We start from the raw sequence: 24,694 nt of genomic DNA, 5'->3' as shown, positions 1-24,694 counted from the left end.
GAGCAGATTCTTGTTCAAAGTATGCTTTATCAGAGATTGACAAGAGAAGTTTGTTGTTTCATGATTTCTTATGAATATTAATGAACAAAATGAGTCCTTTTTCAAACGATGAATTTTCACAGAGAGCTACGAGTTTCCTTTTCGAGCAGTAGGAAGAAGCAGTGGCTGTGATTGAGGCAGGCTTTGTAGACAAGCTTCACATTAAAATCCTTCTTCGGTTCGATTTGTTCACACGTCACTAGGGAACGCTGCTGTTCTCCGGCAGGCATTCAAAAGAGACGTGCGTTGGGAAGGGACATTTCTCAAGGGTGGAGAATTTGTTTTTTTTTTTGTCTCATTTTGTTATAGCTCAATTCATTTTGTAGATGGACTGCAATAATGGATATGTCAAAACAAAATATATGTGTGTAGCGAGAGTGCAACTTCCCCTAGAGGACACATACATCTCCATCGTGTGTGTGTGTGTGTGTGTGTGTGTGTGTGTGTGTGTGTGTGTGTGTGTGTGTGTGTGTGTGTGTGTGTGTGTGTGTGTGTGTGTGTGTGTGTGTGTGTGTGTGTGTGTGTGTGTGTGTGTGTGTGTGTGTGTGTGTGTGTGTGTGTGTGTGTGTGTGTGTGTGTGTGTGTGTGTGTGTGTGTGTGTGTGTGTGTGTGTGTGTGTGTGTGTGTGTGTGTGTGTGTGTGTGTGTGTGTGTGTCCCAATACCCATGTTTCTATATTTTGTTTCCTTTACTCTCTTTTACTTTTGGCGGATCTGTCTCTCTGTTTATCTTGAATATGTTAATCATCCCAAAAGTTGTATAGACATAAATAGAAATACCCTTATTAGCATAACACTTACATTTTCATTGGTTTAAAGTTTTCAGGTGATCCCAGCTTGGGTAAAACTATCTGGAATTTAATTTTGTTGAATGAATAATCGGGTACTGGCAAACACACATATCTGCTTTCTGTTTAAGAGTTTGATTAAAAGACTGTGGACTTCCAAAATTGACAGTATCATTGAACATATCAACATCTGCTGTTAAGATTAGCACCAAGACAAAACATAAAGTGAAACAGTTGCAGGTTTACGCTTTGTTTTGTAATGTCATATTTCAGTTACCTTCATTTCCTGGTATCCTGAGAAACTAGAAGGACTTGCTTATTAGTCATGAGATTTTAAGAATAAGGACATTTACTTAGAAACGTTAGTGCAAATGCTAACGCTTCGTAGAGCATCTTAGTTGTAAGGAGAAGTATAAGGTGAAGGAGTTAGGAGTAGGGAAGAGGACTTTCATGAGGCTAGAGGCTTTCTTAATTTTCTTAAAAAAATGGCAGAAAGACAAAAAAGGAAGGAGGAATATTTTCCAAACACTGAGTAAATGAAAAGCTACAGAGAATACAGTCCAGGGATAAAGTTAGGAGTCAATATCATTAGAAAGTGCTCACATTTCCCACCCAGTGTATGAGATGAGCTCTTAGACGTAAGCATATACATGTAACTAAATGCTCTAATTAAACCTATGAGTTTCACTCTCCACCCTAAGCCCATTATTCTAGACAGCTTTTCACACCGTCTTAGATACAAGCTAAGAAAGCTGTTAGCCCGAGTCTAAGAATACGCATTGTTTAAAACCTTTTTAGCATCAACTAAGCACTCTTTCAAAGAAACGTACCAACAGGGTTACCCACACCTCCTCATTAAGGTGAACGACTCGGCCCCTTTCTTGTTTACAGTTGCTATGAGAATATTCCTGACTCCTTGCTTTTGTAACTTTTGGACATTTAAGTCACAGTAAGGTAGCCAATAAACGAACTATTCCCTAGATTAAGTCACTGAATATGTTTGCAGGAAAGCTTCATGAGGTTGGTCTCTTTGAAGTGTAAAGGAAATGTCCATTTACTATAATGGTATATCCCTGAGTGTCAAAACACCCGCCTCAGGAAGCCAACCTTTGAAATAAGTAAGACCAGTACGCCGAGGGAAGTTCATTAATTTCAGGTTTTAAAATGATGATTCATTTGCTTTTAATATCTAAGGTCCTCTTTCTCTTCCCTTGCCTGTTATTTTTCCTTTCCCTTACATTTGTGCTTCCCCTGTTGCTATATTGTTTCCTAACTCTGCTTTTGTTCTGTCCTCTTTCCTCCAGTGGTTTGCTTTGATGCTAAGATCAACTTTGACGACAATGCCGAGTTCCGACAGAAAAGTGTGTTTGCCATGGACGACATGAGTGAGAGCGACCCCACGGAGATGGAGGCTGCCAAGTGGGACCTCAAATATATCGGACTGGATGGAAACATCGCCTGCTTTGGTACGGAAACAAAACCCTATAACGGAGCTCTTTGCTGCACAGAAACGCCAACCATTGAAAGAATTCTCACACAAGCCAACTCCTCCTGGCATAAAGCTTTAATGCGCCTCTCAAGCCGTATAAGTGAAAAGCTCAGCCACGGTTCAAACTTGGTCAAAGTAAAGGCAGCCTGGGCTCTCCTCCAGTCCACATTACGAGGAGCAGCTTTCTGAGGGCTCCAGAAGGAATGCTGCCGTAACCAATGCGTTCTAATTAGCTATAATCCGCCCTGAAAGTCTCCAGCGAGCCAGATTGTTAGCATTCTCATTAAAGGCCCCCTCTCTTGTCATAAATCAAAGCTTTTACAGTGTACAGCAGCACTAACAGGTGCTCGTGCGTCTTACCCCGTGGCCTCATAAACACATTAGATGTCTGTTAGCTACACACACACTTTCTGCATCCCCAGCAACCAGGCGCTCTTAAAGTAACAGCTTTTTAAGGCCCTGCCGCTTCCTTGAGAGCTGCGTAAGCCACCAAAGTGACAGCTGTTCAAGTGAATTTCCCTTTTATTGAGACCTCTGTCGGGGAGCTTGCCAGGACACAAGTACAGCTTGGCTAAACCAAATGATGTAAGAAGTTTGTGTTCTCTTGGCTGCCGCACACCTCAGCAGGATGGAGGCATTGGCAGTTGGCTAAATGATGGCCAAGGCCGTGATAAAAAAAGGGTAGCAGAACCTTTTTTTAATCAAAGCTCTTTTGTCTGAAGTCGGGAGTTGAGTCATAATCAGATGTTCACTGTGTTGCTTGATTTAAAGCATTGAAAATAATATTTCCAACCAATTTACTTTTTTGAAAGCCGTTTGCTCTTCTTTGCTTGATATGTCTGGCTCGATTCCTTTCATGGGTTTACGAGCAGTACATGTTATCTCTTCTTAAGCGGTGGTAGTGTTATTTTAATTAACTCAGAGCTGCTAGTCATACAGGGATTTTTGTTTCAATTTCAGGACTTTAGGCTAACACTCAGATAGGTACCGTTAACACTCAACATAAAAAACGGGTACATCTGAAACAAAAAGTCTCGTTCCATTTTGTTCCCTCCATATTTCAATATGCATTTTTAAATGTAATTTGAACTGACTTACTTAGTGCATGTTTTACAGTGAATGGAGCCGGGTTGGCTATGGCCACATGTGACATCATTGACCTGCATGGAGGAAAGCCAGCTAACTTCCTGGACCTGGGGGGAGGAGTCCAAGAGAGGCAGGTGTACGAGGCCTTTAAGCTGCTGACTGCTGACCCTAAGGTAGGAACAATGTTTTAAAGATTTTTTTTATAGCTAAGATAGAAAATCTAGTAACGATGAAACAAAAGCCAAATGAAGTCAGAAAAAAGTACATGTCAACTGTTGAATTGTGTTTGACATTGCAGTCATGTATCTTGTCAACGCACATTCACAAAGCCCCGTCTGTCTGTTTAGGGCAGGGGTCGGCAACCTTTTTGATATGAAGTGCCATTTAAAAAAACAAAAATGTTATCAGCGTGCCAACGATCGAGAATTGTCAACGGAGGGGGGGTTTGAGGAGCTTGACGCTCGTCAACTATCAGCAGGAGGGCGGGGGGGCCTCGCTGCGGGGAAGCAGTGTGTGGACCTGTCAGCGCAACTTACATGATGCCGAATTTAACAAACACATTTAAATAATTGGTTTAAACGGCATAATAATAAGGACAATCGTCCGTTCTGTGATTCTCCAGAACACACAAGTTATGATATTAGGGTCATGCAGAGTGAGATGAGATCGCTGTCCCTTTAAGAGAGAGAGAGAGGGGTGTGGCTTGTGCATATGTGTTTGTGGATGGTAGAGCGACAGTGAGGGACATACACACGTATGTTTCTGGAAGTGAAACGGGAAACCAGAAAAACAGAGGTCTGTGATGTATTTTGTGAAACAGAAGAACAGCTAAATAAATGCAACGTCCTCCCAAAAAGAGCTCGCCTCTCTCCAGTCATTTAAGCTAAAGTGGGTTATTGAACCTGAAGCTTGTTGCTTCTGCCCTCCTTGACTACGGTCTGGGATGGCCAGTCCGCCCCTTTGTAGCATATTATTTCGATAACAGATGAACAGATCGCCACTTGGCTTTCAACTAAATACACAGCCACGCAAAAACTGCGTCATTTGTACAGCTCCTTATGGGTACTGCAATTAGTGAAGTGCTTTCCTCCGTGGTGAAATGATCAGCACTGCACCACGGAGGAAAGCGGCAGAAAGTCACCTGGAGATAAAGAGAGCGGGGCTGCGTTGCGTGCATGGCTTCCTTCTGCAGGTAACGGGGAGACGCGCTCTGGCGGTGGTCTCGCGTTCAGGATCCGAAAATTAATTTAAATATTTTTGCACACTTATTCCACTTATTCCTAGTGTGCCACTGGTTACGGTGCCGCGTGCCAATGCTGGCACGCGTGCCAGGGGTTGCCGACCCCTGGTTTAGGGCTTTGTCACTGAGACAACAGGGCTCATTAGACTGGGAACCTTGGCATATGTCCATGTTTCACTAAGTGTGAATATATCCCATCATTTAAAGTTGCAGAGGCATGATAAATTATAGCTCTGTACTCTGCAATACAACTCATATACAGTCTCATTATCACTTGTGCATCCACATACATGTACAAATGCATATTTACACACAGAACAGGCTCATATACACCCGAAAAATACATTTGAATTGAACCCAAAAGCCTGCTTCTGAAAGTCTAGCAGCTCAGGATGAGTGGCAGCTTGGGGTGTTTTACAAGTGATTCAGCTCTTTGTCCTGAAAGCTAATAACTCCAAACTAAACAACATGAGCCCTGTAACCATACCGCAGTGCAGATTGTGTGTTGACAGTCATCACACCGCTAATTCCCCCCGCGGCTGTCAATCCCGCTTCCCTGGAGTGAGCTCCGGTGTCCTCTCTGTTAGCATCTCTGGCGTGATTGTAATACAGAGTAGAATTTAATACCAATTTAGTCTTCTTCCCTCTTTTTAAAAAAAAACCTGTATTATCACATATGGACTTCACTTGTCATGAAATGCTTTAAAAACGTTTTCTACAGACTGTATATACAGTACGAATGGGACGTAGTCAACATGACCCCACCCGTTTTGTTTCCGGACTAAGCTTTTGAAGTCTTGAGTTTGGTGTTTTTGCCGTCGCCATCTTGCAACCAGACGTAAGACGAGAAGATGGAGCAAGTCTTTTTTTATCCATCAAAAAAGTGACAATTCAATTTCATCAACTAAAAAAAAACAATGTGAACAGATTAAAGTTCTAAGATGTAAAAAAACAGGCGACAACGAGACAGGCCATCGCTGAGTGTTAGCATCATTTTTTTTTATCACATCCCTAAAGTGTCATCTACTCTAAATGTGACCTTAATATACATAATACATACCCTGCTTTATTGAAGAAGACCTAATCCTAGCGATTGAGACCATAGCTGTGTCAGGAAAATGTTTACTCGGTTAAGAAATCAAGTGAGAAGTGAGATCATTTTCAATTCAAACTTCTTTTTGCAACCAGTGGCATCGCCCCCTGCTGGATATTAGCAAAAATGCAGGTTGTAGGCACTTCAGTATGACTTCACTTCTTCTCACACGTAGGTTTCTGCTGTGTTTCATACAAATGTGTCCCACCTTCACCGACCTAGGAGTAGTCATTTTCAACCACAGCTTCCATAACTTGTTCCGTATTTTACGAGAGAGGTGGTCTCAAACTGAATTTAGATGCCCTTCTTTTTCACGAGGCTTTGAAATATATCGACTGTGATACAGGTATGGAAATTGAAGCTTTTTGTGAAGAGTTCTGCCTCATATTTATGGCACAGCAGTGAACAGACCTGTGTTGCACACCTTTTATACTGTAGATGAATGTTAAAAACCTCCTGACCTTAACACCCCAGCAGGTGATACAATTCCTCACTCAGATTTCCATTGTGCATAGATTCACTTTGGTCTCATGTGAATACCACTCAATGGTGGGTAGGGGAAAAGCAAAATGAATATTATGAATGATAAATAACTGCCATCAGCAGGGGAGGGACGAAATTACAAAGAGTAGTCACTCTCACCTGGCATGGGGCCGTCATCTATCATTTTGATTATTACTAAAGCCTTTTTAAAAAAGTGAGTTTCTGCGGAAGCCAACGGGTTTTCAAGTCTGCAGTTGCTGCACGCTGAAGAAAACTCCCGCATCGACGAGAGGTTCCTCCTTCCCTTTCTGTCTTGGGCTGATTCCCTGGATCCAGATGGGGGGAGTAAGCCCGCTGTCTGTCCCCCCATGCTGCTGTGTATGGAAATAGAGACAGGGAGCTCCTCCCTAACGGGGAAGAAAAGTAGAATAGGATTGACATTAAACTGGGTTGGAAGCACCATTAGCATTTCAACCAGGGGAGCTGAGAAACCTGCTCTGATCTGTGGAGGGAATGTTAATCAGAGCGCAGGAGAGAGAGAGAGAGAGAGAGCTGGCAGAGAGCGCTACTCATTTGCATTTTAGTTTCTCTTTTTCCACAAATTACCAATCCACAACTCAAAAATACGAGCACAATTTAAAATTCAAATCAGTCCCGAGGATAGGTGAGTGTAATAAGGCAACATTTATTGAGTGAGCATTGTTTAGGCAATCAGTGCTTATGGCTTTTAAATATGCAACCTGTTGTTGACAATTTATTCACAATTGAATTCCCGGGTGCAATGGTTCACCTGCATTTCATCTCATTATTGTTCCACCTTTTTGAAAACATTTCCTTCTCCTCTCAGCTAATAGTTTTGTTGTGTTATATTTCTTTCCGCTGGTACTGCATAAAATGAGCGGCTGTGGGGAAGGACATTAATGTTGTTCTGCATACATGAATATATACACTAGTATGTACTATTAGTTTTGGAATGTTTATGTGCTGTGGTGATGACAGAAGTGCTTTTTAGAGACCGGCGAAACAGCAGGAAATACCCCCGCTGTAATGACGCCACGCATTTCTACAAAAAACGGTATATTTCGTCTCAGTCGTCTTTTTACGCTTTTGTCTGCTTCCCTCCGACATTCCCGCTCTCTCCCTCTCGGTCCTCCGCTTTGAAGTCTGAGGCTCATTGTGCTGAAAGGAGTGGAAGTGATGCAAGTGTTATGCTGGCAGTGAATAGCAGACGGAGATGACAAAGCCTCCCTTTCTTCTTGTCCTCTCCCTTCTCCAGCATCTACCCTTACGCCATTCATCACCTTAAACATTATTATTCTCTGGAAGGAAAGCAAAGGGAGTGATGAGATGGGGGAAAAGGTATGTGAAGTGAGAACAACAGAAGAAAGAAAAGAAAGAATAATAAAGCATTGTGTAGCCCAGTGTGTGTTAAAAACACGAGACGTTATGTAGCTCAGCTGGGTGTAATAGACTATTCAGCTTTGCTTGAATTCCAGCCCCCGGCTTTTTAAACGTGGACATATTTATTTTTCATGCTAAAATAAATAGCTCCACTTTCTTCATCTCCACACACAGCACAGTCTGAATGGCTGACTTTATTGAGGTTTCCTTCATATCACCTGTAGGCACAAAGCAGGAGCAGGCATCAAATACCAACAGCCAAATTACCTGCTTATTGCCTGGCGCCTGGGCCTTCAAGAAAGTGGCAGATGGATGTTTTGTCCAACTCGACATCCATTTTGTTCTTAGAGCTTAAGGCTGTTTTCTGTCATTTTGCTACAGTACATGATAACATATTTATCTAACACACCCTTGTTGTTCGTTTATGTCTAAGTGCCACCAGTATATCAAACCACATGTTATCAATAGTGGTTACTAAATATATTTGATGACAAAAATGTCATTAAAATAATCAAAATAGCCTCATTTTTTTCCTGGTGCTTTTACATTTTATTTTGACAAATTGAAAAGCACATCTCACTCATTTGCAAATGAATAATCATTCGCCTCAAATGTTTCCCCCTAGGGTTGACACATTTTGACATGCAGTGTCATCACACATATGTTTTCAGTGTAATCAAACCAGTGAAAGTCTCATCTTTAAAATATGTATGCAATTGATAAGAAGAGAATAACAGTTTGCTGGTGAATATATTCACTAGAAGGGCGTGGGAGACTATGTACTGACTGTGAACGTGTGTGAACACCTGCACTCCCTCCTGTGTGGCTGTGAGGATCCTGCTTTTCACATCTTATTGTAACTTTGCTGCATTTTTGGTGTTCAACTCAATGTGATATTTAAACTAAAGTCATATTAGTACAACTTAGTGGTAATTGTAAATGAATGTAGGGCCTTTCCAGTCTTTAGCGACCCCTCAAAGCGCGGTGCCACCTTTTAACATTCACTCACAATCAGACAATACTGGCCATGCCATCAGGAACAATTACAGGTTAAGTATCTTGCCCAAAGATACATTGACATGTTGACTGCTCGGACTGGGGGTCTTATATTACCCCAGTCCTTCTGACTGTTAATGACCAGACAACCTGGAAGCTACAGTGGGGACAGGTCAAGTTAAATGTGTCTGTCAACTTTGTGTTTCTAATTCACAATCAACAAAATACTTTTCCCATAGTTTTGCTACTTCACTGAGTGAACAAGGGGCCGTAGATACATTTTTACCCTCTGAGAGTGACATTTTGTTCTACACACGCTGTGGGCAGAGAGCCAGTCAAATTTCCTTTGTTGTGACTTTTAAATGTTCTGCCTCCCGTTCAGTGCCTCTGTGAGTGCACAAAAGAAAATGAGCTGGAGGACAAACAAAAAACCAATTTGAAAAAAAAAGGCCATTACTACTTTCTCATATTATCTTTTTAAGGTAATCACAAAGGGACATATTGTGTCAGTGCTTTCTCTCTGCACACGTGTCCATGTGCCTCCGTGTGTTTTCTTTCTCGATTGGTACCTGCAGGCTTGTGTTGTTCGCCGTGCTGCTGCGTTGTTTAAGGCGAAGCAGGCGTGCTCCGCTCTGAGGGTGAAAGAGGCACAGATTGTTGCATTAGCGTTAGTTCAGCTGGGCGACCCTCCTCCAGGGCAGATTTAGAGGTGTGTTCATATGCATGTGTTAATGTTGTTGCGTAATCACGCTGTTGATCATGAAACATCTTTTTCCAGCTCCCACGGGCATGTGTGTGTGTGCGTGTTATCTCAATTATGAAAGCTGAGGCTCACCTGTGAGTGTGCCTTTTTCCCTCCCTCGGTCGTGTGGGATCATTATGCACGTGGCCTAATGTTTTTGCCCCCATTGCCCAGACGTTATCCCTTCTTTCCAGCTCAGTGACTCTGCTTTACCTCCCCAACACTTTCTTCCATGTCGCAGTGACAGTTCTGAACCTGGACAACTCCAAGTCCCATCTGCCCCTTCACATGGGTCACCACTATTAGTACCTCTCCAACACTGTTTTCTATCAAAATGCATGTATCGTTATTATTCAGCACTACTTACATGGTGATATGTGCTGTGGCCTTGTGTGACTTCCTGCCAGTCAGTCATCTCACTATTTCCTCTTTTGGTTCCTTCCTCTTCTTTCCATTTCTACTTCCTCTCTCCGCTTCTTTGTATCTCTCTTTTCTTGCCTGTAGCCTTTCATCTAGTCCAATCCTGTTAAAGTCAATGTGAGGAGCTTCCCTCGGTTTCATGCCCGCTAGCTAAATCTCATAGGAGCCCAGGCGCTGCCTTTTTCGTCCCCATATGGAGATATCTGAGTCCATGTCTAATGCTCCTCAACATGAATGGAGTCACAGCAAGGAATTGGTTCTGGTCCAAGGACAGGTGACCCACAGCAATGTGTTGTAAGAAGAGCACCGTCCTGTCTTCATGCTGCACAGGAGAGAGTTAAAGAAGCCTTATTTAACCGAGCTGGGTCCTTTGGGTGCAGGACTGCGATGGAAATCACACAGCTCATTCAGAAATGCAAATAGGTGCAAAAACATTCTTGTGTTGTCCCCCACGGGTCCCCAACAACTTTTAATCACAGAAGTCACCTGTGTTGCAAGAGCCCCCCATTGTGTGTTATTTTAAAAAAGAAATCACCTATCCGCCTGAAGACGAGGGCCTGTGGGAGTTGCTCGTTCCCTGGGTTATAAACACAGGCGAGGCAAAGCCGTTGAGAAAAGGAGAGGAATGGGGGGAAAAACAAGCTACCACGCTAATGGAGTTCATTCCCAGTGCGCAGAATATTGCACAAGTACTAAATAGGGGGCCAGCAGAAGAGGGACGAGTACTTAGTCCTGCCTACGCACTGGGGCTGCTATATCGAGGCCAGGCCAAAGAAACAATGCTTGAAACAGGCAGGGAGCATTGTGGGTATATATGCTCAAAGGAGAAGTGGCTCTCGAGGTGATTAATTTCTTCTTTTTTCAGTTATAGGCTGTGCAGGTTATTGTATTGGCTAGCCATTATAAGAGAAAGGCTCAACCTCACATAATGGTTTTCTCGCAGATTTGCTTACAATGCATTAAAAGCCTGCATTCCTGAGAAATACGGAGCTGTTTTTTGCTGGTACATTTAATGTCCCTGCGACAATGTGGGAAGCTTACAGTTATGCTATTTGATGAACTCCGAGTCACTGACCCCGTGTTGTCACTTGAAATGTCTTCATCACAAGCCAAATGCATTGTAATTAATCTTGTAGTCGGTGTGTGTTTAGATTTGAAGGCTGCACATTGCAAGTCAGTAAAGTATAAGGCAAAAGGTTCTGTTGTGTTTCAGTGAACCGTACATTAGACCCATGCAGAGCTGGTGGACTTGCTTATTACACACTTTCCACCTTGAATTAATAAACATGTATCCGATGGACAAAAAGAAAACGCTTTAGCACATTTCTTACTTATGAATAACTTTAGTCTATTAAAGTTCAGCTTTTCCAGCAGTTATGTATATTACATAGATACAGTTTGTTGGTAGTAGTTCTAGATGCGTTACTTGTTTCTTAACTACATTTTCTATATGTTGTACGAACGCGTCTATAGGTGCCGCACAACAAATGATTATTCCTTGGAGTGACACCAGGTCTGTCCTATTAGAGTGTTGATTGTTCTATTTTTAAATCCTGCTTGTGCATAGAAACGGAAGTAACAGCGGGTGATGACAGATATTCACCAACAATGTTAATGGGTCGTGACGTGTGTTGCATATCTTGCGTTTTTTGGCATTAAAGGAAGACAAAATGTTTTATGAATGTAACATTAGGAGTGCTTTTTTTTTTTTAATGTGTTTCAGGAAAAAGTTGCTATGACACATTTTCTTTGTATATCGTAATAGCTTTAGTCTACTAATGTTTAAATTCACTTTACATGTAATTATATATTAATTTTACACATAAGCATGCAAGATAACCAAAGGTACCACATATGTTTTATTACAATAAATACATTGGCAAGAAGTCTGTTATTTGAACCCTATACATGTTGCAGTCAGTCATGTGTCCAAGGTCATATTAATACATCACGTTGGATGTTAATGACACTGCAACACCATGTTTTACTGAAAGCAAGGTCGGTGGTCGTTAATAAATGATTGCCTGATTGATTGACTGACTCATTCAGTAATGTGCTGTAGGCAACTTCATTGTCTTTAGGGCATTGATTACCCTTTCAGAATAGCAATGCTTGTGTTGATCTAAAATGCATCATGGCCACGCTGCTACTGACCGACCAGGGCGAGTGTGGGCTGGACCACAGCTGGCTCGGGGAACAGGTGTTTCTGATAGGGAGTACAGTCGTCCCAGATTAAGAGAAAGCAAGCTACAGAGACACTCAGTGAGGGTGTATGTGGGCGAGCAAGAGTAATTCTGCCGCAGAGTCGTGCATTTGTATGAGATAGTTTGAGACACAATTAGCCATTTGCATTTTAATCCACTTCATTTACAACAAACTACACATTTTGCCACTCACTCCCACTGACATTTCTACACACAGTTCCTATCACCTAAACTCTTGAATCCAAACTTTTACAATACTAGCTCGAAAAAATACACTGCCGTGGACAAAATAACAAATGCATGCAGTCTTACAGAACATGTACTCGCTAGGGAGGAAGGTTCAAGACTTAGGCAAAGGAGGAATTCAGTTGTCAGATTCAAACACACACCTCATTCTTCCTGCGGAGGTTAATATATTGAAGTTAAGGAGTTGTGCAGAGATGTACCATGGAGCTGATTTGCCCTTCAGGGAGCTAATGCCCTGTCTGTCTCCATTTGATCTGTGTTTGGACGACTCAGCATGCTACTAAAGACGCATGTCATTTTCCACTGCACCATCACTAGACAACACTATTACTTAACCACCATGTATGCATAAAGACTATGGATTCTCTAATGTATTCACCACATCCCAGCACCTTCTCTTGGCACCAATTTGTCTCCTGTTGATTCTCACACACACACAGACACACACACATATAGACGGGTCCCATGGGCATGTCTGATTGAGCTTTCTCCTGTCTGCCATTCCTCATCCGTGGGAAATCAATAGAGGATCTGGGATTGGAGCTCGAGCTAATTGAGCTCTGCGCTCTCTGTTCTCTTATTGCTGCCAACAGCGATTTGTCATCGCAGCACCTGGTTCACTCCATGGGGCCAGGGGGAGCCAGCCGGCGATCAGATAGGGTCTGCGGATGCCACGGGGAGGGGAGCCGCGTGTGATTGAGCGACCTTGTGAAGTTGAGCTCTCAGAGGAAGGGCATAGCAAAGCAGGGCTTCATTTATCCTCAGGTGCCTCCATAAGAGCCGCTTGATGTTTCTGCCTCTTCACATAGCAATAGAAAAATAGAATTTTGTAGGTCTTGTGTTGCAAAGTTTCATAAAGACACAATCTGGATGGTTGGAATTATCGCATTGGGTTTCATGCAACTTTACTCTTAACTTTCTTCCTTGCTGCTGTGAGGCAGGTCCTTGCTAGAGCGCTGCATAATGGCCATTGTATTTATTTGCATTTATTTCACAACCCACTGCTAACCAAGAGACATCCAGAGAATAAATTAAAGGGAACTTGCACTATTGTTGTTGGCAGTATCACTAACCCACGATTCCCTCCAGCCATACAAATCGTGCCATGAGAGAGGCTGTTCTGCTGGGTTTACACTACGCACATGGTTTCAACATAGTCATGGATCATTAACCCATGATAATGCCTCATGCTAAATGTGGCTTGCTGTTGCTATCCAGTGTTGTCCTTACAAACTGCTTTTCTACTCCTCTCTGTATAATAAATTGAGAATATTTCCATCCAAACCATCTGCTGCATTCACGCCGCCCTTTGCCACCATTCCAGTTCCCCGTCTCTCCATCTGTCTGCGCTTCAAGACTTGAGGGAGTATCACCATCACAGACAGCCATGTCCAGGGCCGGGAAGAGAAACTGCGGCAAGTGTGACCGTTAGACCTCCCTCGTTTCATGCTCCCCCGGTGCTTATGTGTGCAGATGTTGGGAGATTATGTGAGACCACTCAAACACCCAGTTGATGAGATCTTCCGTGCTCCCTGAGCCGTGTACTGACACCACAAACACTACGCCCTTTCCCGTCCTCTAGGAATGTTAATGTGGTGATAGTTTTTAAGTTGCTTGTCAATGTTGACACCGTGTCACTGAAACGCAGGTTAATTGCAATAATAGCTGTTGAATGTTGCTCTAAATTCATTAGCCAAGTGAAAGTGAAAGCTGCCAATCTAACAACATGTCAAAGCCTTGAAAATGATTTTTTCCTCCTATCATTAACTGCTGTGTGAGTCTGAGACTGTAATAACAACAGTAGCAGGTCATTCAGATGTAATTCAATCTCATTAATTAGGGTTCTACTTCTGAAGGCTCACATATTATAAGTTTCTATAAATACTAGGAGCTGTATGGTATTACACAACAGAGGATGTTATACTGCGGTACACTTAGTTAACAGAGGTAAATGGTATCAACCAGCTGTTTGTGATCAAAAGGATGATTAATAATAGCGGATTACCTGCCGCTTTGTAAAGGGGTGCTCCATCGATTAGGTCATTTTCTAAACCTTTTTTTTTTTTCTAAAACCTTTCTAAATCATAAAGTGCATTTTAAATGAAGGCATCACAGGCCCACATTTCCCACTGGATACAGATCTTGTAATGCAACTCAATAGCATATGTAATTTGATAGGGTATTTATCTATTAAATGTTAATGATGATGTAAAGCACTCAATAAACGTATCTTACCTACCTATATTTAGTTCTCTCAGAGCCACAGATTACAAGACTGTTGTCAAAAGGCGCGTTCACACCAAGTACTTTTCCCACAAAGGTTCCTGAGAACTCTTTAGTTCTCATGAACTAAGTACAGATCGCGTTCACACCGGAAATTAGTTCCTGGGGAGGATTAGGCAAATGAAGCCGCTGATGTCACTTCTTCTTCTTCTGCGTTGGGTTTACTGGCCGGCCACAAACAACTTCACGGCGTATACTGCCGCCCAAAATCCCCGGCCGGAAGTCCCCGGAGTTGGGGACTGGCTTCAGTAGAAGCTGCTGGGAGTCCCAGCGCCGTCACCTCCTCATCTCCACCGCTCCCATGTTTTATTTTGTGTTGTCATAAGTTAGTCTCTCTGCGTTTCTGCGCTGGGCTAATGCTAATGCTAATAATGCAATGCGAGGATAATAAAAAGGCGGCTTCACAAAAGATTTTGGGAGTTTGACGGGGGGCGTGGTTTGCATTCCGCCCAGCCAATCAGACACAGAAACCTTTTTCTCCCACAAAAGTCCCTGCTCGCTAGCAGGGACTGAAAAGGGGGTAAAAAAGGTTCTCTAGAACTAATTTAGTTCCTGGGACTTTTTGGTGTGAACGCAACTAAATCGTAGTTCTCAGGAACCTTTGTGGGAAAAGTACTTGGTGTGAACGCGCCTAATGTGTGTTCAACACTCAAAATGAAAAGTAACTGAACTTAAGTGCAACATCAGTTGAGTGCTATATGCTGCTATCATGCTAATAGTCTAATATTGGTAAATCATGAAAACATCTGCATTATTAGCTTTGACTGTGTAAATATCCATCTCCCTACACATATTACCCAGACAAAAAATATAAATACTTTTGATTTAGTTTTGACTTAAAGATGATGGAAAACATACTGTGCAGCTGTAGCTCCTCCCACTTTCATCCCAAAAGTACCTATTCTACTGTCAGTCAGTATAAAATAAATGTAATGAAATACTGCATACCACAACGTCACCATTACTTGAGTTTAAAGAGTAAAGTGTTGATGCTGTATTGTGTGTGTACCCGTACCTGGGAGGATACATCTGCATCACGTCAGATCTCTTTTGCCTGCATCGAGGTCTGTTTATTCCTGTCGGTACATCCCGTGCTTGTGCCTTTGATCCTGAAGCGTGCGTTTGTTCCAACAGGGCCCCAGGCTCAACAACTCACATTAACCTTCTGACTTCTGGGGGCTTATACACTCTCTCCCCTTGGGTTTTCGTGCAGGGTCATGGGTTAAGGCACTGTCTCCTCTAAAGCAGCCCCTCTTTGCTTTCCACCTCCATATCACCCAAGGCTTGACACTTGCAAGGACAGTAGTAGTAGTAGTGTTTTGCCTCATCCAAAGTTTCAACATCCTTGCCCACTCTTTAAAATGGTGAGATCAAGATTGTTTCAGTACAATTATTGAATTACATGACATTCAAGTTAAGGCTTTTATCCAAAGTGACTTTTGGGTTAAGTATCTAGTCCAAAAATACTTTGTAGACTTCATGGGCTTGGGATCGAACCCTTGGCCGTCCAATTGGTAGAAGCCCACTTCTCCCTGACCCACAAATGTCTTAATTAAAATCAAAGTTCACAAAGACACTGGCTCTCATAACTCTGGCTTCCTTTCCACCAACTGTGTAGCCCTAACAAGCAAACATTCAACATTTTTATTTTTTAACATTACATGTTACTCGTTAGACGCTTTTACCCAAAGCAACTTACATACTCAATACTATGAACAATCCCCACACGAGCAATTTGGGGTGAAGTGTCTTGCCCAGGGACACAACGACATGCTGACTGCAGTGGGGTTTGAACCTGGGCTCCCCTGATCCGAACACAACCCACTGCGCCACACACCTCCGCATCTCCCCAGTGCTCCTCCTCTCCACTCGCCGGGTATCAGGTATTTGTTGCTTCGTATGGTGAGACATGCCGGCAGCAGTACAGCGAGAGATTATTGTCGGTGTAATTGGCTTTTCCCCGGCCTGATTTGATACGATCCTCTTGTCTGATCCGCGCTCTGCTTTATTATCGAGCATAATGGAAAGACGTTGAGGCTCACATGAGACGTTCACCTCATCACATCTCCAAAGAAATCGCCTCTCTCATTTCGTTCCCATGCTTAGGGTCAGAATAGAAACTCAGAGCACACCCACATACACAGAAAAAAGGCACGTATAACCAATACCCATATGCTGCCGACAAAAGAAGGGAAATGGTCTTGAAACTAGAAAACAAACACAATATAGCTCATATTACCGGGTTTTATTCAATATATATATATGTGTGAAAAACAAAGTCTATATGGACTGTGATTTTATTCAGATGCTGGTTCCTAAAGTGAGAACAGAACTAGGTAAAAAAGCTTTTAAATATGCTGCCCCTTGAGCTTGGAATAATATACAGAAGGAGCTCAGTGTTTCCCCTAGGTTTACTGCTTGGGGGGGGGGGTGCTGCCTGAGTGGGGGGGGGGGGGGGCGGGGTGGCATTGGGATATATACATTTTTTAAATCCTCTGGAGCAGAGAGAGGAGCTGTGGATTATTGTTATTGATTAATGCATCAGTGTTTCTTAGGATCAAAAACACTAAACTCACAACTTAAAATGAAAGCGTTTAGTTTATTTAATAAAAGAGCACATGTTCGATGTGAAAAGTGACAGTAGATATAGATTAGTTGCAATTTGGTGCTATATATATATATATATAAAAAATATTAATAATATTTTTATTTATTTTTAAACACCTTGAATTTCAGGGGGGTCGCGGGGCTCCGTTGGCGGGGCGCAGCGCCCCTCCAACACAATGGTAGGGAGACACTGGAGCTGAAACTCTCAGATTTGATCATTATTCGTGGAATTCAAGTCCATCTGAAAGGACAGAGAACAAGAAACCATTGGTCGATGTGATTGCTCGTATATCCCATAATCAAAGTCGTTTTTTTAAATTGTGCCAGTTTTTAATGTTTCATTATAGTTTATGTTATTTGCATATTGACTGGGTAATTTGCCATTTCATTTGTGTTTTACGACCGCTGCATTCGGCTGCCTGTATTGTTTTGTGTTCATTTGTTGTAACATTGTTCATGCTGCCCTCTTGGCCAGGTCGCTCTTGAAAAACAGATTTGAATCTCAATGAGACTTTTACCTGGTTAAATAAAGGATATATATATTAACAATCTATTTAAAAGTCATAGATTTACAAGGGCTTTAGCTATCCCATACCACCTTACATTATACTTGTCCAGGTCTTATTGTCTCTGCCTTCCTGAGAGCCGATGGGAAGGAAGTGGCACAGATTGTTAGATCCAGATCAGTCCAAGCTGACAGCAGTCTGCCTTGTGCACCGAGCAGCAGAGGAGATGTAGAACACGGCTCTGCTACACACGGTTATCTCAGTCGATATCTGCTGCTGTCAGCGGAGGAAACAGATGGACAAGAGATTTGCAGTGGGAAAACTGAGAAGTAGAGTAAAGGAGGTGAGAAGCTTGATAGGCAGCAGAGGTAGTTTATACAACGTGTCTTCTTTAAAGGTCCCCTATTATACAAAATCCACTTTTTCATGTGTTCTATTCATAAACACGTGTCCCCTCTGTGTAAAGAGATTCTGAAAGTTTCAGGAAAAAAGATTTTCTCACTTTTTGTCCTGATCCATTTATATAAAAAACTGTCTGAAAAAGAGCTGATCAGATTTTGGCCACTTTATGATGTCATAACGATGCTTTGGCTTGTGTAACCATTAGCAACCAAGGTAACCCCCCCCCCCACCCCACCTTATTACCTGGATCTCCTCCTAGAGCACCATTGTGTTCTTTTTAAGCAAATATCTCAGAGGGGCGTGGGGAGGGGCTCCTTATTTTCATCTAAAGTAACAGACAGAAAATCAGCACTTTGGAAACAGGGCTGAAACAGAGGGGATTATGGGATGCTGCAATGATCTGTTTGGTGTTTGGAGCCAAACACTTCAGAGACATGTTTTGTATCTGAGACTTATAATATATTGATGAAAAACATTATAATAGGGGACCTTTAAAATACATTTGACTTGTTTACTAACTCCCAATGTATCAACACTATATACAGTACATGTAATAGTAGATGTGCAGATAAATCAATTATGCCAAACAAAAGAGTTAAGAAATCACACCTTCCTATAACTTTTTGTACATTTTGACACTGTCATTATAATTTCCTCATTTTCATTTTCCTTATTCTCTGCCATTATAGTGTGGTAAAGGCCGTTTCACATGACATTTGCTGCTTTGGTTGCCAAGACAACAACCTTGTGAGGTCTTGTCCTCCCAGATTTATTCCAAGCACTATAAGACTCAGTATCAGGGCTTATTAATCTCAGTGATTTCTTGATAAAGGTAAATTGCTGCCTGGAACTGTAACATGTTCTTTCTCCTTAATGAATTCTGAAGGTATAATAGTTGATGCCTTTCTTAAAAAGGTCAAGTTTCTATTTTGATATCCAATTTCATCCCTTTTGATATAATTTCTGGAGAGACCATCAAAAATTGTTAGCAGAAATATATCCACACACTCAAGCAAGCTAAAATAATAATGTCTCGTAGTTAGTTTTCCTGTTTGAAATTTGACGGGGACAACAACAAGGGATTTGTCTGCATTTAATAAAGTTAATCAACATGAGGTGTTGGTGTTTTGTGAAAAGTCTTAAAGGGGACCTATCATGCAAAATGCACTTTTTTATGTCTTTTATACATGAAATATGTGTGCCGGGGAACTCACGCAGCGTCAGAAAATAAAACCCTTTCTCTTTTCCTCCGTAACCAAATCTTTTTAAAAACGGGGGTACAACGAGCGGATACAAATTTGCTGCCGATATGACGTGAAATTGGCGGTGTAGCCACAGAGAGTTGCTATCAGAAACAATGCCTGACGTGTTTTGGACGTAATCTCGTCTTTGTTTACATTAGCAAGCCTCGCTAACACTCAGAGCTAACCTGTACTGAAGAGCACATGTGTTTAAAAAGCAGGAAATAAAAAAAGGAACTCACCTTGTGATAAACCTGCAAGAGAAAAAGCCTTTGAGCTCCATACTGTTTCAGAAATAATCCTTGATGTGGTTTAGAACAGTATGGCACTTTCATCACAGCAGAATTTAACTTTATCTCCAATTCTGATCAGGCATTAGCTCCGCCTCCTCTTTTTTTTGTTTTCAAGCTAAGGACCCAAAATCCGCGTTTCTCTAAACATGGCTGGAATAAAGGGGTATGAGGGATGTCTAAAATGCATGATCTGTTTTGTATTTTCAGAAAAACACATAATATACATGTTTTGATATATTTGTATATATCTGAGACCCATAATATATGCCTAGAAATAGTATGATAGGTGCACTTTAACATAAGAGAATAATACGAGAATATTTCCTGTAAACATATATAAAACATCATAGATTTAAAAACGTCTTTAAGCAATCAGTTCAATCAATTATTTATTGTATGAGGAAAAAACAATTTGCACTTAGTTGCTCTTTTTTGGAATGTCGAAAGGACAAAGCCAACTCCTTATTTTTATTGTATTTTATTATCATTATTTACGCTAATTCACTATTACGTTGGCGAAGTTGGTGCTTAGAAATAGTTTCAAACTCAAGTCTGAGTACCCTATTTGTGTTGCTATAAATGTCCATATAGCTGTGAATTGTACGTTTCAGTCTGTAAAAAGCAGCAACTGGACTTGAATTGCCTCCCTGCCTTCCTTTTATTCCCATACTTGCCTTTTTGGACTCTGTTTGATTGTTTCCTTATTTCTACAACCAACTCTATCATTTTTGACAGCCCTATGACTTTTATTGTTTTTCCTTTTGATTTCAAGAACGTTTTTGTTTTTTTCTTGTTGCAAGCAAAGTGAAAAGCTCATAGTATTCAGAGACGGGTATAAGAGCACTGACAGAGAAGAGGTGAGTGATAGAGTTATGTTGAAAGAGGGATAAGGAGAGGAGAATGAGAGAAGGAGGGTACAGAGGGTGAGGAGAGAAGGAGGAAATGGGAGTGGGGTGGGGGTTTCCAGCAGTGATTACATTGCCCATCAGGCCACAGGACGGCCTGCATCAGCTCACAGGATTGATGTTTGACAGAATAATTAGAAAACTGTCTCAGCCTGTAATCACTGGAGCTCATCTTGCCGGAGAAGACTTCCATTTTCTTTCTGACACACACACACACACACACACACACACACACACACACACACACACACACACACACACACACACACACACACACACACACACACACACACACACACACATATACACACACATATACACACACACATACACACATACACACACACACAGGCTAGTGAGAGCCATCCGTGGTTGACTGGTATATGGGACAGTGGGTTGATAGAGTGGAAAGATGAGGGTGTTCCTATTTATTCTTAAATAACTGATAGAGTTTATTTGCCAAGGCGGGAATTGGAGGCGAGAGTGGCGCGTCACTCGCTGGTTCACTGAAGGCAGGAGTGGAGAATACGCTGGTGCTAGAGGTAAGGTTTATGGACTGGAAAAAAATGAATTAAGTGGAGTTTTACTACAGTGGGTGGCAGAACGAATGAGATGTGGGACTGGAGACCCTCCTGACCCTACTTTGACTCTTTTAATGCTATTGTGTGCGCAGAGGCTTGTATGGACGTTGGTTGCTTGGAATGCAAAGTTAGTGAATAACCCCAAATGTCCATCAAACACATTTTACAATTCACTTTTGACATGGCTGTGGCAGGGTAATATTGTAGAGTGGAAACTAACAGTGTTTACAGCCTTTTTTGGCAGCTTTTCTGACGGCGGGCAGGAATAAGTATTACAATTGAAAGTTCTTTCTTGACCTTGTGTAAAACAGTAGTCAACGCTTCTGCCCATACACTTTGAATGGGGTGACGTCACGCCTCGCCAAAACTGCATTGTGGGAGCAAAGCGTAGCTTTTCTCGCGGTGTTCGCTGCAAAAGTAGAGCAATGTTCTACTTTTGACGCTTCGACGGAGGCGTCAGCCAATCATATCCCGCGTTTGCAAATCTGCCAGTACAAGCGCTAGCCAATCAAACCGCGTGTATGTTAGGAGAGCCATACCGCAGTTAATTTCCCATTGTCAAAAAATGGAGGAGAAAATAATCATGGCGGTAGGGAATCACCCGGTGCTTTATGATCAGCCCCTGTTCACCTACCGGGATACAAACCGGAGGAGCCAGGCATGGAGGGAGGTGGCAGAGACAGTGGGTGAAACTGGTAGGTTTTCGCCTGTTTGGGGAGTTTATATCCAGTGTACTTCGTTTGAATGGACAGCTAGCAGGCATAGACAGTATTTAGCCAGCATGGAATGTGCGTAAAATAGCACCATAGACATTAATGTCATAAATGTTCATCATATAAAGTGTGACATGTAAAACCTTTTATGCAATTGACAGGAGAGATTCATGTGATTGGTTGTTGGTCGCGTTGCTCGCGTAAACTCCCCAAGCTCAAGACACGCCCACTGCCAAGCGGCAACGCACGCCGCTGTGTGTAGGGCCGTTACACACCGAGCCGATTATCTGCGTGGATAGATGTCGAAAGATGTCGGGCCGTCGATGAGCGTCGTATCGCCCTACTCAGATCGGTGTGTACTGCACCGTTGTGTCTTTTCGGCCGTGCCGACACCTTCTGCCGCCGATTCGTCATGTTGAATCGGGGGGCCGTCGGCGTAGGTTCGGGAAAGCCCCATGAGCTTCTCGCTGTAGAGTGAAAATGGAACGGACACGCTATTTGTTGTTTGTTTGTATCACGCAGTTTGTTCTTCTTCTCTCGGTGTATCACGCAGTCTGTCTTCTGGTTGTTGACTCTTTTGAATGACGAATACACACTACCGCCACCTGCTGGTAAGGGGAGTTATTGCCACTCACGCATGCGCAGTTCGTACATGCTTCTTGGCCGTCGGCTGAAGTCTTTGCGGTGTGTTCCAGTGGGACACATGGCCAAGACCATTGTGACCATCTGGAACGTACAGCATTAAATGAGGAAGAATTAAATTACTGAAGGTCTGAGGATTTCATTAGAATAATAACCTAAGTTTGCACCTTAAGTTCAAAGGTCTCCTTATTTGTCTGCCTTATATGCCCTTTCTGATATGGAGCAAGCCTCTCGATGATACTTACATCGATCTGGAATCTACTCCGTCTCTTTCTTTTCCCCCTGAGGCTTTTATTGGTTGCTCTGATCCCTCTAATACCTGAGCAAACCCTTAACGGCTAATTGATATGCTGCCCTGTTCTCCAGAGCTCCATCACAAGTCTGCAAGGCCAAATGTCAGCATTGGAGCCATTGGTCGCCTGGAAGACAATGAAAAGTCACTTACATTTACATATGAGACCAAACCACTTCTCCATTTGATGAGACTTGTTTTTGAAAACAATTCACTTTGATTGAGCCCGTCTGTTCCGACCAGGTTTGGTTGTTTCTGGTAATGTATCACTGGGTTAACTAGACCTTGCAGAACCAGGTGGTGAACTCAACGAGGAAGGAGATTAGCCTGGAGTGGAGAGCCAAATATGTTTTTTGTATACATTTCTAAATAACTAATCACGCAAGATTGTAGTAAAAAAATGTGCCATTGCTTTTTAACTACGTGTGATTTGATCATTATTGACAATTACAAAATAAATAAGTGGGCTTTTAGAAACGGGCATTATAAAAAGAGGGTTAGAGGAAGCTGGCGAAGTTTGAGATTGCCATCTGAAGATAAGAATAAAGCATACTTAATTAATTCCCTGGGGGAAATTAGGTTTCACTATGTTGTTGATATATAGTTACCGTTCAAATACACATGCAGAAACAAAAGCTGCAGACATAAGATCAAAAATACACACATGCAGAAAAACCAGCTTGCACGAAGGGGGTATCATGATTTGTGTCCCGGGAGCAGTTGGTAGTTCAGTGCCTTGCTCATGGCTACAATCTGTGACCATCTAGTTACCAAAAGCATCTTCTAATTATACCCCTAGTTTTTCTGTTTGTTGGCTATAAGTTAGGGTTCATTTTACTCATACCCACTGAATCGTAGGACAATACCACTGTATGTATACATGGCTGAATTTGCACTAGACCATTATCATCCACCTGTTGTTGTTTAATTGGCAGCTTGTAGGAGACTCATGTACTGCTGTGTGTTCACGTGTATTCTTAGAAAACTGTCGCATTGTTATGACAACCTACACATCAAAGTGGGCGACATGTTTCAAAATTGACACAAAGTGATTTGTTTAACGAAAGCACTAATCAACAGCAATGTGTATGTGTTGCCAGTGTAGGGTGTGAATGGGATGTGTGGATGTTGTAATGTACATCAAATAAACACAAGGCAACCAAGGAGGAACTAAATCTGCCACACAGCCGTATTGTTAGTGAAGGTAAGCAAGGTCAATAAGTAAACACACAATGTTCTCTTTGTCAACTTGTCAAAGAGCAAATAGTGTACTTTAAAAAAAGATATGACCAAATAGTTCTCTCATGCCTTCACATTTTGGTATAACTTCTCTCCGATTACTTGTTAATTCCAACTTTTAAACAATGAGGTCATGTTATGCTCACATCTACTGTATACAGGATGTTGTTACGGCCCTTCTCCTCCTACACAAGTTAAATGCTAAGTTGTTTACCCATTAGCGGAATGCACGTCGCTAAAGGTGAGTGGACGGCCTGCACATTTAGACATGCAAATGATGAGGAGGTGACCAAAAAAAAAAAGAAGCTACAGCAACGATTTGCCTTGCAAAGCACACCCATCTGCCCTTTGGATGGCTCATTGGCTCCAAAGATCAGGTGCAATCTGCACTGGAATCATTTGGATAATTGACCTTCTGTGTGCATACATTAGAATAAATTAATTTTGATTGGCCGTGCAGCATTAGGAACAAAGCGGGAAATGTTGGCTCTTTTATATTCAGCTGCTGGTTTGTTGTACCCAGCCTCAGAGGTGATTAAATATGCCATTCCTTAACTGTGCTGCATTATCTCAGTCAAATAAAATAAGTCTTTGTTTGAGCAGAGTACACAGCACGACGCAAAACCAACTTTAACGTGAAGCCTCAGTCTGACTTAGCAAAAACAGTAGCGAAACAAATCTCTGTGGGTTCAAACAATTGGTATGCATGTTTCAAATGTGTGGGTGGCATTTTGTATATAAATCTATGTATCTGTGACTATGTAA

The 24,694-nt window shown here is 42.1% G+C and overlaps 1 protein-coding gene across 1 annotated transcript in view; it reads left to right on the top strand.

Annotated features, from left to right (window-relative positions):
• suclg2 (succinate-CoA ligase GDP-forming subunit beta) overlaps nt 1-24,694 on the top strand; it is a 100,773-nt gene that overhangs the window by 52,976 nt on the left and 23,103 nt on the right. The window contains exons 8-9 of the mRNA XM_079681629.1: nt 2,130-2,291; nt 3,431-3,573. Coding sequence (XP_079537755.1) covers nt 2,130-2,291; nt 3,431-3,573 — 305 coding nt within the window. The remainder of the gene's footprint in view (nt 1-2,129; nt 2,292-3,430; nt 3,574-24,694) is intronic.

The sequence above is a fragment of the Notothenia rossii genome (genome assembly GCF_949606895.1).
Source record: "Notothenia rossii genome assembly, chromosome: 5".
NCBI lineage: Eukaryota > Metazoa > Chordata > Actinopteri > Perciformes > Nototheniidae > Notothenia > Notothenia rossii.
The sequence above is the reverse complement of the archived record's forward strand: the minus strand, read 5'-3'. Positions and strand labels throughout refer to the sequence as shown.